Here is a 16,134-nt window from a genome sequence, read left to right as displayed (position 1 = left end):
GCCTCCCACGCCGCACAGAGGGCAGACTGCTACTTTCCTTCCCTAAACCTACTGGGCAGAAAACACATTTACCGTTGTGATTTTTTTTTAAACTGAAGTTACTTTTTTTTTTGCAAAACTCTAGGGAAGTGATATTTTGCTTATAACAATTCAAAAAATCACAGTTTTCCAGGATGTGGAGTAGGGCACTAGGAACAGTCAGATCAGGAAACCACAGAGACCCACAAGGAACTTCATTGCTGCCATCATCTAGCTCATTAGTGTACAAGAATTGTCTGTGTTGTTTTTAGCAGCTAAAGAGTTATTTATGGCTTCTATGTTCTCAAGCCAAAGTGAGTGAGGGGTGCAAACAGGGCAAATGCATCAGGGCAATGCAAATCACTGACAAGGCATCATGAATGCAAGCTGAGCGGAATTTAAATACAATCCATGAATGAGAGGAAAGATTTGCATGAAGGAAAGAATCATTAGAATCTGATTTAACAAGCAGTACATAAAATGGGCCTTTGCAGCTTAAAATGAAGCAAAGCACATTCATGTTATACACTCTTAATGAAAAAAAAAAAGCCAAATCACAAAACCCCTAATTTATTAGTAGAGCTTGGAATAGAAATGGTTTTCACAGACTACCTTTAGATCCTGATTCAGAAACTTGTGCTTGATTGCTTTCTTGAATAGAAGTGGATCATAAGCATGTAGGGTGGTAAGGACTATTTAAGTGCATGCCAAAGTCCTATTGATTTCAGACAGATTTTATAAGATGCCTGAAATAAGCGTATGCATAAATGTTTTCCTGAACAAGCATGCTTTTCTGAGTTAGGGTTTAAGTCATGAATTTACACAGTGCTTTCAGACATTTTCCTTATGGGAAAACAGGATAAATGAAAATTTTAAAAAAATATTTATATATATTTCTGCGTGTCCTGGGATTTCACCCTGAGAATTAATCTGGGTAGTATTTTCTGCAAGGTCCAAAAGACAACAGTGAAAAATCTGTGGAAGTTAAAAGTGAATAATGCTCACAGAGCAACTTTAGTAAACCCCTGCTAGTTTCATCCCAACTAAATTATGGAAGATTTTGAATATAAGGTGTTATATAGATAATGACAGTCTCTTGGAAGAAAATGAATATGTTATTTTACATTAAATTATATTATATTTTATTTTTGAGAAATGTAGAATTCCTTTTAAGAAGCTCCTGCCATTTTTTTCATTTCCAATCAGTTGTCACAAACACTGAGCAGAACAAAATTTATTTAATGTCTCCTAAAATACTACATGTCTGCCTCTAATTATCTTGTCTTTTGAAGCAGTGGCAGAGGTGGCAGTTTCTGATGTGCTGTGTTTTCTGATAATAAGAGATCATATATCTCTCCCAACACCGGACATTCTTTTCATTTCTATTGAAGCATTGCTCCATTTACATCTCCTAGCATATTACTAGGAACTACAGTGCTTCTTTTCATGCGCTTCTCTCAAGTAAGTCTTTAGCAACATTATACATGAGAATTAAAAAGAGCTCAGCCTGCAGCTGTGCGGCCACATTGGTTGTACTTGTCAAAATTAGACTTTAATGTCAATTTTTCTTTTGGCAATTTAGAAGATTTCAGAGTGTTGCATTGGTGACCTGCAAGATGTCTTGGTGAAAGGTATGACCAGTGTAGTTTTGTTTCTTCTGCTCTTTTCCTAAATTATTCAACCTTGAAAATGTTTGACATCATATGATAGTCCAAGTCAATAGCAATGCTGTTGTTCTATTGCTTTCTCCGTCTCTTTTGTTGAGCAAAATGAACTACCATACCGTATTTGGTGAATGGTAGCATCCTGTAGAGTAGTAATTCTACAGCTGTGATCATTGCTTAAATATTTCTTGATCATTTCATATATTCATTTTTCTTTCTTCATTCCCCTGCCCCGCCTCATCCCTTCCAAATGCCATGTTTAGGTGTAGGTTGAGTTTCAGCTTAAGACTAAGACATCTAAATTCTGGTAGGTATCTAAATATTATTTGTTTTTTTTTAAAAGGTAAGTTATTACATAAATTCCTATAGCAGTCAATCGAGCACTAATAATGTAGTCAGTGGATCCTGGTAGATGAGCCAGTTTCCTCTGAAGTAAACTTGTGGGCCTTAATTCAATTGCCTGGATATAGGCTCCAGGTAGTCCTGGAGACTCCTATCCAGTTTCTACCTGCCTCTCCAAATGATCATCATTCTCCTGTAATTTTCTGTTGTGTCTGAAAGCCCCAGGTGTCTCAGTTGCCTTCTGTCAACTGTAATAACACAGGATACCTTTGGTGGGCAACTGACTGGAGCCCAGATCTGGATTTGAGATCGCTTTGATGAGTAGTGAGTACCTCACAGATATGTGACAAAATGTAGGTGACATAATCTAGAGCTGAACCCTGCCAAGAGACCCTGGTGATTTTTATCATCAATCATATCTCTGTTGCAAGATTTCAGTATTTTCTTGGTGGGGCGTTCTTTGATTGCTGCTTCCTCAAGTTTTAAACTTTTTGCTGGGCTCATGTCTTAGAACCATAGAATAGTTTGGGTTGGAAGGGATCTTAAAGATGATCCAGTTCCAACCTCCTGCCATGGGCAGGGACATCCCACTAGATCAGGCTGCCCAAGGCCTCATCCAACCTGGCCTTGAACACCTTCAGGGATGGGGCAGCCACAACTTCCTTGGGCAACCTGTGCCAGTGTGTCTCACCACTCTCATTGTAAAGAAATTCCTCCTTCATACAAGCTGGTAGAATTTCTAGTTTTGATTGTTCAATAAAGGTTGTGTCTTAGACACTGGTCTGGCCTATTTGACTCCCTTAAAAGCACTGTGCGCATTGTCTGCTAACAATTCGGGAGGCATTCTACTCGGCAAGGCCTTTTATTGGTATAATCATAATTTATTCAGTACAGTAATAATTCGATGCAAAAATGTTATTTTAATATCACCTCTTTTGCAGTCTTCTCATCTGTAATAACATCTATGTGTTTTCTTCTACTTCTTTGCAGTATATTAACTTCCCTGTTCTTTGCTGTATAGTTTATAAGTTGATTTGCTGTTGCTTAATTTCCTGGCAACATTCTAGGGAAGCTATTTTTTTACTTTGCTCCCTTTCTTCAGTTTTCTGCATTTGTCCAGACTTTAAGATGACTCAAGGTGCATAGACATGTATCCCTAAACCATGCAAGTTCCATCAGCTCCTCTAGAGAGCAGCAAATATGTTCAAATAAGAGACTAAGATGATTCAACCAACGTTCCCTGAAACACAATCTTTGTTAACTAAGCTACTTACATACTGATAAAGAGGAAAGAACTATGAGGAATGGAGGTCCTACACTCAAAGCATTTTCAGACATTGACTGATAACTGTCCTGGCCCTGGTACTTAGTGTTGAAGCAGCTCCTCGTCCTCTCTAAGTGCCCAGCTCATGAACATCTTAAGGCAGAAGAGAGAAGGAAGGCAAGAGGGATACAGTCTGTACCAGGGACCAGATTTGGATGCTCAACAGATCTGTGGGCTGTAAAGCTTCCCATCTGTACTCGCACAGGAAGGTCAGCCAAGAGGAAGCACTCACTTTCTGAAATTTCTCCATTCCTCATGGCCATCTGACAGATGGAGCTCTGTCTTCTTGTGTGCACGAGGGTTTAAGGGAACTTGGCACCTGACAGAGCACCATATTTATTTAAAAAAAAAATAATAAAGTAATGAATAGTCTTCCCAGCTATGGGCCTCTTCAGACTAACACCACCATGTGTTTGGACCTAAATAATACAAAAATCTTCAAAGCTCCCTCTGTTTTTTAAGATCGGTCTCTAAACCAAGATTGACGGCTGGTTGCCCAAGCACTCACATAGCTAACACAGACCTAGTGACAAAGTAAACTCATTCGAATGTGAAAATCTGTAAAGAAAAGCTTTCAAAACCACACTTGCGTTTGCACGTCTGACTCCAGTAAGGCTTTGTGCCAGTAAAGCTTCTTAGCCTGTGCTCGAGTTTTTATGGGCTGTCTAAAGCAGCTTTTGCAAAGGTTTTTCTCTCAGATATAAGACTGGCCAATTAAGACAATTGAAGTCACCCCGGATCTGGAGAATGCCTGTGGCTGCAGGCAGAGCAGCTTTTCCTCACAATTCCCTGCGGCCCACACTACAGTTCATCACCACTACCACCCCACCTGTTGGTATCCACTTCACATTGCCATGTGCAGAGGTACAAATGGGAACAGCCTTCCCCAGAGTAACTACCTGAGTTTCATTAAACAGGAAGAGCACTAAGTGACCACTCCAAATGGACAGAAGATATTGCCAGCGTAAGAGCTACTGCTGAGGCAACCCTGAAGGAAAGGGCTGAAATCCCGTCTGGGAAACGGACTTACCATGGGTTGGAGCATACAGGGACCTGGGCCAGGGTGCAGGTGGGCTGGCCTGTGACAAGAAGGGGACAAGAAGAGCTGGGAAATGGATAGAGCCTATATGCATATTCCTTTGCTTGCCTTAAGCACACTCGCCTTGTCCCAGCATGCTAGTGTAACACGGAGGAGATGGGTTCAAGTCTGGCAAAGAAGGGAAAGAGAGATGGAATGCAATGCAATGCAATGCAGCTATACCATGTTTATCACCACATTTTCCACATTTCTGGGTCATTTTCCATACCAGGATCCTGCCTTTTTAATAACTGCTTGGCACTGGCTAGCTTCTGCTGGTAGGCTGGAAAGCAGAGACAGACACAGTTGGATAAACCAGTATAGAAGCACAGGTGGTCTGGTAAGCAAGTTCTGCCCGATTTTTGGAAACACGCTTTGCCGAAGATCCTGGAAATGGTGGCAGTGATATTCTGGAGTGTATGGTGGAAGCTGTATCTTGTCACTTTTTAAGATGTGTGCTGCTAGCTGGGGCAGCCCCATGTGGGGTGCAGCCAGTGTACTGGAAACCCACAGCTTCCCGCACCCTAAGACCCCACCTAGAATTAAGACAAACAGAATATGAAGAAACAGGCAAAACTGGAAGCAGCTGACACTCACTAGCACTTTCTCTTTACAAACTAATTCCTGCAAACACTTACATGCATAGTGCATGGTGGCATGCCAAATTGCAGGGAAGACTTATGAAAGTCTCTGATGAACCTGCACAAACAATATCTCTTGATGCATTACATTTGGTAAACTGTGTTATAGTTCAGATAAAGGCTTTAGAAAGATGCTTGCTGAAGCAGAAAAAAAGCTTGTATTTGTTAGTCAATGTATACGCGAGTTGTCCTCCTGCCTACCTTTGAATATCTCCACTACCCCTTCAAGCATTGCACAGATCTTTAGGAAAAAGCAGGTGCCAGATAGGAGGAGCTAATTGCACTGTATATGGTCTATCAGAGGTAAGAATCATTCTCACTGACTTCCAGAGAAATGAGCAGGAGAGGGTATCTAAGTGGGTGTCTGATTTGTCTGGACAAGAAAGGCATTGCTTAACAAGCCTAGTAGGGTTCTAAAGCATCTTATCCTGTTTCTCCTTTTAAAAAAAATAATTTAAAAAACTCACTATCTGTCTTGAGCATGAGGAAAAGGCAGAAAATTCCAGAGGAAAATGCAAAAATTCATTCTGCTGCTAGGTCAAAATCTTCTGTTTCTTTCCATTATTGTTATTTCTTTGCCAAAAGTAATATGTTCATTGAAATAAACTCCCAAACACATTCTGGTGTGTCGTGCCTAAAGTCTCACAGGCAAAAATAAGTATTACACACATAGGACAGCCAGAAGGGAAGGGAGTTACTTCTGATTGCTGACCTCAAATCCTCCATCTTTCTTGAGGGTACCTTAAATAAACTTCAGTTTCCAAGAAAAGCTCAGAATATGCAGTCATCTTCACTCAGTAAACTGTTCCTCTGTGAAAACTTTTCAACACTAAGCCACTACTCAACCTATCTATAGTGTTAGCTGCAGAGACTTCTCTCTCTCTCTCCCGTAGCATTTCCATTTCGGGAATGGCACAGGATCATAAAACAGTCATTGGAATTAGCACTACATGTATACTCTCATAATTAAATAATATAATGTTTGTGGAGATGGACTGGGACATCCTGCCTGTCAAACCCAAATGGAAGAAAAAAAGACAGGAAAGTGGGAGAAAGCAAAAGTTAGTGAAGTAGATTGTGATTACAATCTAGCTACGTGGATGCTGGATAATTTAATTGTAGAGATACAGCTCATACTTTCTGATCAGCTTTCTGCCCCACTGAACTAATTTTCTGGAACGGGCATTGCTGTGCATCACAGGCCAAAAGTTCATGCTAAGGCTTTGAACAGAGACCAGCTAATTTGCAGAATATTTTAGCTACTTAATTACATTGTAAAAGCATTACATTGTAGAATTACTTCTCTGTCAGCTGAACATCAGGACATTAAAAGTAATACAAAAGACAAAAGTTAAAGAACTTTCAATGACTCCACTTTCCTATTTTTGGAGACACATTTCTTTATTATCCTACAATACCACAATCAGTAATAATTTATCTGTTCTCCATTGTAATAATGACATTAAAATAAAATAATGTGCAATTAATATCCTCTTTAATGATCCATTCTAGAAAGATAATCACTGCAATAATGATGTATCACATAAGGGCAGATAATTTTAATAACTTGAAAGAATACACCAAGGATCTGTCTACATTGTTAACTTCAGATTTAATGTTTATTCTGATCTGAATTGAGAGATTTGTGTAGAACTACTGCTGCCAATGGGAAATGTCGCAATCTCAAGACACCCGTCTACATCATATTTCACAAAAGAAGAGAGTCACAGCTTTCCATTCTGCTGATAAATCAAAGTCACCCAACCCAGAGTGTGAGGGAAGAGGAGAAAGTGATTGAAACACTGGGTTTGGCTTCTATTTCAGTACTAAAAAACATATTCCAAACTAAAACAAAACAAAATAAATGGAAAAATCCTGTTCAGAATAAAAGTTTTCAAAAATCTATCTTGTTTAGGGGTAAAAGAAATGTTGGTTGGTTGGTTGGTTTTTTATTCGTGCTGATGATTCCCAGTGATACTTGAGTTTGCTGATCAGTTCCAGCTCTCTGTAGTTTCTGTGCTCAGTTCCTTTCTGTGTAGTTTCATGTTCAGAACCACACAGGACTGGATGAGCAATACACGTAGCTTACATATCGCCAGAAATCCACCCTAGGGTGCAAGTGGTCCCTGCACTGCACCTATGGCAGTTTTGTTTGAATGCGAGACAAAGCTTCCAGAGGGCAGGATTAGAAGCATTGTTTTCCACACATCTTCAGAAATGCTTTTCTGAAGTAGATGTGTTCAGATAAGGTTTAAAGACACACTGGGAAATTTAACAAACAGGTTTTGTTATTTTTTTCTGAGTATGAAATACATTGTGAAAACAATTCACAAATTTAGAAGGTTAAATCTTTGCTTATACAGGAGAAAAATCTTATTGTTTCCTTGCTCCACATTTATTTGTTTAACTTGCTCTTTCTTGGACATCTAGACATCTTCACAGTACCTTTTCATTCCGTGATACTGAGTGTAAGGAGAAACTAGAGGTGATCCTCTTTGTTCTTTCAAACAGATCTTTCCCATTTTCTCCTCCCCATTGCAGATGCCCCTATCAGTGATCTCATTTGCTCGGACCACAGGAGCTTAGAATAGTTAAAACACATTTGCACAACTTCCCTTGGTCTTCCCTTGGTAGCAGATCCATCGAGTCTGTCAAACCATGTCTTTGTAACTAATAAACATGACTTGGAAATAGCTGCTAGAACAGACTCAGAGACATTTCCTTAGAGACAGGTTGTTGGTGGCAGAAGCTTCTATTCGCTCCTCAGTGAAAAGCCCATACAAATCTTGCTCTTTCAATATGCAGTTTTTATAAACACTTTGAGTGTTTATTACAGTGACTCTGAATTAGGAGTCAAAGGCTCCACAAGTACTAAAAGGAGGCAGGTCTGCAACTAAGTGACACAAGCCAAAGGCCACAATCTCAAAGAAGAAAATGCAAACAGAAGGAAGGAAGAAGTTCACTAATTTCACTTTCTATTTCAAACACAAACAGGATTTTTCTGATTTGAAATGAGACTCCTCAGTCATTAAAAAATGTCTAACTACAGACACAAAAAAGCAAACTGTGTCCAGCCAGAATGCATTTATTATTTATCCTACTCTATTTATATCTCATGCTGAGGGATGTATGTGGTAGACTGAATCCACATTTGTTCCTTGCATTCCTTCTCACAGCTGAGAAGACATAGTGAATCATAAAAGGTTTCATTGTTGCAATGTTTTGTCATGGTATGTATAATCAGCGCAGACCCCATTAAAGAGGCTTCGGAGGATGAGAAGTTTAAATATTTTATGTTTTTCTGCCTATGATAAGTTTAATAATTAATGCTGCTCCTACCCTGGAAATGACAAATCATACAACAAGCACCCATGATAAAAGAAACAAACACAGCTAATAGAAAGGAAAACTTTACTTACAAGGTTGTAATTAAAAATATCTGTAGCGTACCTCAGGATCCTGCAGTATTTTGCTAGAAGTCAATTCTGCCCTCCTGGCCCAAAGAGCAGTTCTGACCATCCATTAAGCTACCTAGTTTTTGAGAGGATGCAGAAGATGAGGAATAATTCAGTGCTAGTCTTTACTTTGCATATGTGAGAAATGATACACAGACATTATGAGCCAAACTGTCTTAAAGATTACTGCACACGTAGGAGAGAAAAGGAAGAATGTGAAAGCTGTTGTTCCTTGATGTTCTGCACAGAGGAGCCAGCCATTAAGTCATTACAGAAACTTGTTACGTGGCAGACTAAGATCTGTGTCTGGATCTAAACAGCATCATAGCTACTCCAGGTACAAGCAGTATCTACAAATACCAGCTCTTGCCACGCTCTGAATAGTCTGTTTTGTAAGACACTACCACCAGTACATTTCTCTGAGTATATGCTCCTCCTCATCCCTTCCCACTGATGAGCTGGAGGTATATGCAACCTTCAACCCCCACTGACTTGTACCTAAAAGCAAATTCATCTCACACACTGCTGTGCTTCAGTGCTGGACCACACTTATTAAATGCCACAGAATTAACTTGGAAGGAAAGTACAAAGCATGACAGCAATAAAGTCTTGTGTGATTCACAGATTTTCAAATTATTAGCATTAGCAGTCTCTCAGACAAAGAGGGTGAGTACTTTGATATAGACATTGCCACAATATCCTTCTTTCAGGATAGAAACCATTTTCCCTAAGCTCAGGTCTGAGATAATGACTTTGTGGGAGAAATGGGTATATCTAGAAAATGAGTCATCATACCTTCACAGATGCCTAAAACTGGTGAGGTGACTCATGCTGCCTACTCAAAACAAAAGCTGAGTGAGACTATTTCAGATTGAGACATGTTACATCTTGGAGACACGTCAGTAGTACACCTCCACTGGTGCACCGTTAGTAATGCCAGGGCATGGGCACAGGAGCTCAGTCCTCTGCACGGTCAAGCTACTGGAGCACTCCCTGACACCCTGCTGGTTCACACCGGTTAGCTATCTCCTGAGCCTTTCTTGAGCACAGGACGATTCCCAACAGCTAATTTGGATGCAGCCACCCTGTTTTGGAGGTGATTGGAGTTGAATAACTCAGACATGGTCAGACTGTGCCAGCTGATGTCAGGATCAGAGAAAGGTACTACCATGGCATTATTAGCTAGGACAGGTATAGCTTTCAATCAGTAAGATCCAGTTTGGGGGTTTTTTTTTAATGTATTAACACGTTGCTACAAAACATGTATTTTTATTTTATTCACTGTCTACTCTTCTTGCTTAAATATCCTTTCTTAGAGTGGGCTTTGAGAATTTAGTATGAGGAGAGAAATTAACCTTCTGACAGCTGACAAAGCACAACTGTGTTTAAAAGTCACATCTTTCCTAAGAACAATTTTTTTGCAATAAAACTAGGTTATGGTAAACAAGTGTTCACACGTACTCCTGGAAAACTGGGTCAGCCACAGCAGTGACAGTCCATAGCTTTTAAAGTCATTTACGCTCAGAAAATCATAAAGGTGTTACATTTTCCACTTCCCTCAATATAATATTCTTCAAAATCTTATCCAATATTTTTGCTTTCTTGTCATTAGAGGAACACAGCATATTGGAGTATCTCTGCAGCATAACCACAGCGGAGGGATCCAACTGAAAATACCTGGAAGCTTCTCAGTGATGCAATGATTTGTTCTGCCAGGGTCATAGGGTAGTGCCCACTGGCCCTATACCCATTCTGACTTTTTTGACCTCAAGCAACTATTACTGCTATAATTTGATTGTGCATCAGGGTTTTTTAGCTCAGGTGAAGGGTGGTATCCTAAAACGTTGCTCTGAACTACTCCGAGGCTGGACTTGTTCTGAGGCCTCAAAGTCAGGGCAGTATCTTTAATGAAGCCTTGCTGAAGCCTGGGTCTCACTTGCCTGCATGTAGTCTCTTGGCTGTCACTGGCACACAAGGGTTCTTCAGTGCTATCTTGCTTAAGAGCAGGATCATCTGATATATAGGGCTTGTTGGTGTTGCTGTTAAGGTTAGTGCTGGCAGTCTGTTGAAATACAATTTCAGGATGAAGAGCAGCCTCTTCTTCCTCTTCAGAGAGAAGTGAACAGGAGCCATCGCTGGTCTGGCAGCTATTCAATACCAGACAGTCTTGATTTTGAGGTGGAGAAGAGCTACCATGCTGTACTGGGGGAAGAGTTAACATGCTCTCATTCTCCGAGTGGAGATTTGCCAGCAGCTTGATCTTTTGGTTTCTTGCTGTCATTCTCCGGAAAGCACAGACAAGATCAGCAAGACTAAGGAGAAAGGATAGACTGCTCACTACCCAGATGAAAATCATCATAATGGATTTCTCAGTGGGCCGGGAGATATAACAGTCAACTGTGGTTGTACAAGGTGTATGGTAGCAGGAAAAGCTATCAGGAACAAAAAATCCAAAAAGAAAATATTGCATAGCTGCAAAGGCAGCCTCAAGTAGTGTCCTAAAAAAAAGATGAACCGTATATGCCCTGGAAAAATTAAGGACACTTAGATTATCTGCACCACAATTTAATCTGTTGACAACAGCACCTTTACAGAGCTCCTTCACGTCTTTGGGTCTTGATAAATCTTTATTCCCTTTGCCTCCATCCACTGAGTAATGCATTCTTACAATGTACATAGCTACCTTGTGCAAAACATAAATGCTGAATGCAGCATAAGGTAGCAGGATGGACACAGTCTGAATGACCCAGAATCTAAAGTGTGATATAGGAGAAAACAAGTCATAGCAAATGTTGGAGCATCCTGGTTGCAGGGTGTTGCAGACAAAGCGCTCCTGCTCGTCTTGGTAGAGTGGATAGCCTGCTAACACTACCACTGCCATTCGCAGCAGAATTACAAACATTAGCCAGATCTTTCCTGGAAGAGAAGAAAAAGGAAGAGAAAGAGTCAGTGCACTGAGGAGGAAGGGAAGGCAGATGATGTAGTGATCCTCTCTCAATACACAAGACATTTGAAGAAATAGTCTCTGTAATCAGTCTCTTCTAAAAGCTCCTCTTTGGCTTTGTTTTGACTGAGACTGAAACTTGTGTGAAAATGTGTTAGCTGACGTATTCCATAACCTTCATCTAGACTTAACAGTGTAGGAGTTGAGTGTACAATAATCTATGCCAACTGAAACCTCAGCCTAATGACAACACTCTGAACATGTCCACATCTGACAAAAAGAATTCACGATTGAGTGGATAATCTCATTTGATTTACAGTTCTTCCTTGCTGCTGGTTTCATATCTCTGCACCTGAATTTTGTCCTATTTCAACAACATAGATCAGCTAACACAATATGAAATTCTCCTAGGTACAAAAGATTGTTCCATGACATAGTATTTTCTCTTAGCCTTGGTGAAGAAATCATATGTAAAGTTCACTATAAGCAACAAAATCTCTCTGTTGTGTCTGGACTGGTATTTACTAGTGAGCTAGTTAACAAGTATGATTAGCAAACTTATGCAAAATGTTCTACAAATATGCATTTGTGTGTGCACTTGTGTACCCTGGGCATTTATCTCTGCTGCTTCTTTGGTCGCCCTACCTGGGTCATGTTTTTCAGCTTTTGTTCACTTTGGTGTGCAGGTTCTCTCTCCATTTAGACTAAAAGCTCCCTCCATCTTGATAGTGAAGACTTACAAGTATGACATTGTCATACATTGCTTACTTCACCTTTCCCTGAATTCTTTCATATTATTGCTTAGGTAGGGGTTGGTCTTATCTATTTTGATTGGAAAAAAACAGGCCTTATCTTTATTCCTTTACACCAATAGCAGTGAAGAATCAGGCACTGGGACTATATGTATCATATCTTTTGAATGAGAATATATTGTTCATGATATTGCTTGGAGGAATTTTGGATGGTGTAGGTTTTTATTAAAAGTTTTTTGTAAAGTTACACACACTGGTGTATAATTGACTAAGTTATTTATTTAAAAAAAAAAAAGGAAAGAAAGAAAAAAAAGAAAAAATAAGTCCTTTTCCTGGGCAGGATAAGAAGTCCTAAAAATGTAATGTTTTATATTAACAGGTGGAAAAACTCCACATCTGAATTTAAGTTTAGCACTTGAATTTCTCAAGTTTCCTTTTGAGTCCTGTCACTAGTTCCCTATATATTTTTTAAAGGAATTTATTTTAATAATCCCCTGCTTTAACTTCACATATTTTTAAAACATCCCAAGAAAAGAGAAAAAAACCCACTTGGGAACAAAAAGAAAACCAACCAAACAAAAAACAACAAAAAGACAGAAAAGGGTGATAAGATTAATTTTGTGCTTTAAGAAATGGTTAAGAAGACAGTTTTAACCACAGACAGACAAATAACAAGACTCAATGACTAAAGAGAAGGATGTTGCATAGAGTTAATGATTGGGAGATGCACTGAAAACCTCAAGTTGTTAATAATGACTACATTTCACCCGCACACAGGGTTGTAAAGGCAGTCTGTGAAGTAACACCAATACACATTCTAAAGGCTTTTTGGAAATCCAGATCCCAAAGCATTTTTTCTATTAAATATGCAATTATTTACAAGCATTGTCTTGAACAACATTCTTTTCTAATAAGACTAGTTGGTGCGAATATGAAATAGTCAAATATTTCTGCAATATTGTATGCTCCCTATTATTGTACTGAACACGCAGTTTGAGTGCCCCATATAAACCATTTGTGGCTAGTAGGCTGATTATGGGATAGAACAGTAAGACTGCACTTTGAAGTGAAAAAAACTCCAGCTGGAAAACGTTGAGGATGTATAAGCTATATGAGAGATCATCAGAGAAGCCTGCTGCTCCTGGCAAAATAAGGTATTACCTAACCATAAATAAATCAAGGCCTTTCTATTTTATTTTTCATCACCTCAACTTTAGTTTTTAGATGGTTTTGCTGTGCTTTCAGCTTCTTATGTTTTGGTGTACAGACTGTACTGCTTCTCTCTTTGCAACAGTGTGTGTCAATAGAAAACACCAGCTGTACAGAACTGGTCATCTTTAGCAAGTGATGTTCCATACTTGGGTAGCATTTTTTCCCTGTGAGGACCTCCCACTGTTTGAAGCACATTAGTTAATTAAGCTCAGAATACTCCATGCTATTTCTCTATCAATTTTTAATTAGAACATGTACAATAGGGAGTGCTGCTTAAGAAAAATCAACGGCGCCTTAGGAAGTAGTTTAGTATGACATACATTTTAGAGATAACCCACCCCTGTGCACATCACCTTCCCTAATGGCTCAATCTTGATTAAATGTACTAGAACAAGTCCCTTCACCCAGACCCCTGTGGCTTAGTTGGATACTCCCTGCAACATACAGCATGAATGACAGCAGCTTCTCCTCGGCTGGAGGAGAAGGATATTTGAAAAGCCCTGGGAAGTTTTGATCCAGCTCCCACTTTGCTCAAAATAGCCCATGAAAAAGGAACAGTGTCTTATTTAAATAATAAGATAAAAAACAAGCACTTGAGCAACTATTAGTTGCATAAAAAGCAATGTATTTTGTTAGGATTTTCTAAATGCATGTGAACTTTGTTTTTAAAAAATTAAGAATAAAAAGCAATGGTAAATAACCATAAACTTCTTCCTGTGAAAGAGAGGGTTGGGGTTTTTTTTCCCCCTTCTTTAAACTTTTTCACTCAGCACTAAAGCTATTCCCTACATTCTACTGTTCACATAGTATAAATAAAGTGTGTTTATACCATGATACCTACAATAGCCATTAATGCTAACTGGAAGCTTAGGCATGAAAAAGAGCCGAATTAGAAAATCTTGCCAGAATGTTTTAAATAAAGTTCAGAAAACATCAGATAGGGAGTAGGTATCTCTTTAACAAGAAAAGAAATACATTAACCACTCATATCATGTATCTAAATAACTTCTTATTATAAGGATCACAGAGGCACAGCAAGAAATTAAAGCCAATTATTAGCAGGACACTTGGGTGGCCTCAGGATATAGAGCAGCAAAAAAAAAGAAGAGCTTTTTTAAAGTACTTACCTACAATAGTCACATTATAGTTGAGTGTGACCACCAAAAATCCCAGGGAGTCCCAACGTTCCATGTTTGAAGAGGTTCACAACGCTTGTAGCTCCTGAGGCCCTAACAGTTTTGGCATTTCCAAAGCAGATTAGACTTAGACAGGGAAGAAAGGAGCGGGGGAAAAAAAAGAAAGGAATATTTGTAAAGATCAAGGATGGAAATGAGAAACCCAGCCACACCAATGTATTGATGAAGCATTATTTTGATTATTTGAAAAGGACTATTAGTTTTGGGTGTTGAAACAAATCTTCTTAATGCTTTATCAGTTTGTCTTGCAACAGCTCGAGCTTCTCAGATCCAATTGCTCCTACCTCTTGTGTGGATCCTCTGTTCAGATAACTGCAAGTAGACAAACAACAACAGGAGTGATCTTTGCCATTGTAGACTATTCTTAACGTCCTGGGGCATACCAGCCTCCTGGCATTGCTGAGATATTTCAGTAGTGAAAGACAGGGAGAGGGGAGAGAGGAAAGAAAAGCAGAAAATACTGGAGAGCTCTCTATTCCCCCATGAGAATACCAGATGGATAATAGAAGGAAAGGGGATACAGAAGGATGAGCATCCCTATGTTTGAAAGGCGCTTTCAATTTAGTTCATTGGAAGCTATCCTGTTGCAATTTTCCAAAACAATTTTATTTCTAAAACACAGCCTCCCTGACAGGACATCATGGCCTTGTCAATCACAGCCGCACCGAATTCTCCCCTGTGTGCGTGAGAGGCAGCAGGCCGAGTCTCCCTGCAGGCATGATTTAAAGCAAAGGAACTATTTTAAAAAGTAAACTAAACTAAAATATAAACATCGAGCTTGGTTTTCAAGATGTCAAAAGTCACTTACTTCTGATATATATCAGTTCTTTCTGCCTCTTTCCACTTGGTGCTCTGGATATCACTCAAAAGATCCCAGGGCTGATTGCCCAGCAACCTGAAAGCCCAGCAAGGCTCTGCAGCAATGATGGAGTGAGCCATCGCAGAGCAGGATGCCCCACAGGGTGCACGCTCCTTGACTGCTAGATGCAATTACGCAGCATGCCCTCAAGATTGTGTGGCTGTGCTGTACCTGAAGAAAAAAGTAAGTATGGGAGTAAGTCAGTTTTTCTTTCCTCACCTCCACCATAACCAATTTCTTTGGAGAAAATAATCTACTACCATTTTCCACCCACTGTTCAGCTACTCATAGGATGTTACTCTCTCCTTTTCAGTCTGTGCTGTAATAGGGACAAACATAATATGGACACTTATTGTCAGGAAATTGTGTCAGTAACTAGAAAAACAGCAGAAAAAGAACTCTGCGTGTGATACAGCAAGGGAGAAAAGTGGTGTTGATATAATCTGACACCTGAGGGCTGCTGACAGTCTGGGCACAGCCTCGTCACTGCAAGGCTGCTCACATTCTTCAACCCATGACTCCCATTCCCGATGGATCAAGGTGAGTCAGCTCAGTCAGTGTGACTAGGCTAAGCTTTATGACTGAACACATCTTACCTGGAAAAAAAGGTAAAACTAATAACTTGATAAAGTAAAATGTAACTATACAA

At 39.5% G+C, this 16,134-nt stretch overlaps 1 protein-coding gene across 1 annotated transcript in view; it reads right to left on the bottom strand.

Moving 5' to 3' along the window:
* GJD4 (gap junction protein delta 4) overlaps positions 1–15,919 on the bottom strand; it is a 36,424-nt gene extending 20,505 nt beyond the window's left edge. The window contains exons 1-3 of the mRNA XM_054058135.1: positions 15,435–15,919; positions 14,558–14,692; positions 8,518–11,438 (exon numbers count right to left, since the gene is read on the bottom strand). Coding sequence (XP_053914110.1) covers positions 10,264–11,438; positions 14,558–14,621 — 1,239 coding nt within the window. The 5' untranslated portion in view covers positions 14,622–14,692; positions 15,435–15,919 and the 3' untranslated portion in view covers positions 8,518–10,263. The remainder of the gene's footprint in view (positions 1–8,517; positions 11,439–14,557; positions 14,693–15,434) is intronic.
* Between the last annotated feature and the right edge of the window lie 215 nt (positions 15,920–16,134).

This window comes from Cuculus canorus, chromosome 2, assembly GCF_017976375.1.
Source record: "Cuculus canorus isolate bCucCan1 chromosome 2, bCucCan1.pri, whole genome shotgun sequence".
Taxonomy (NCBI): Eukaryota; Metazoa; Chordata; class Aves; order Cuculiformes; family Cuculidae; genus Cuculus; species Cuculus canorus.
Note: the sequence above shows the minus strand (reverse complement) of the source record. Positions and strands in the feature narration are given on the sequence as shown.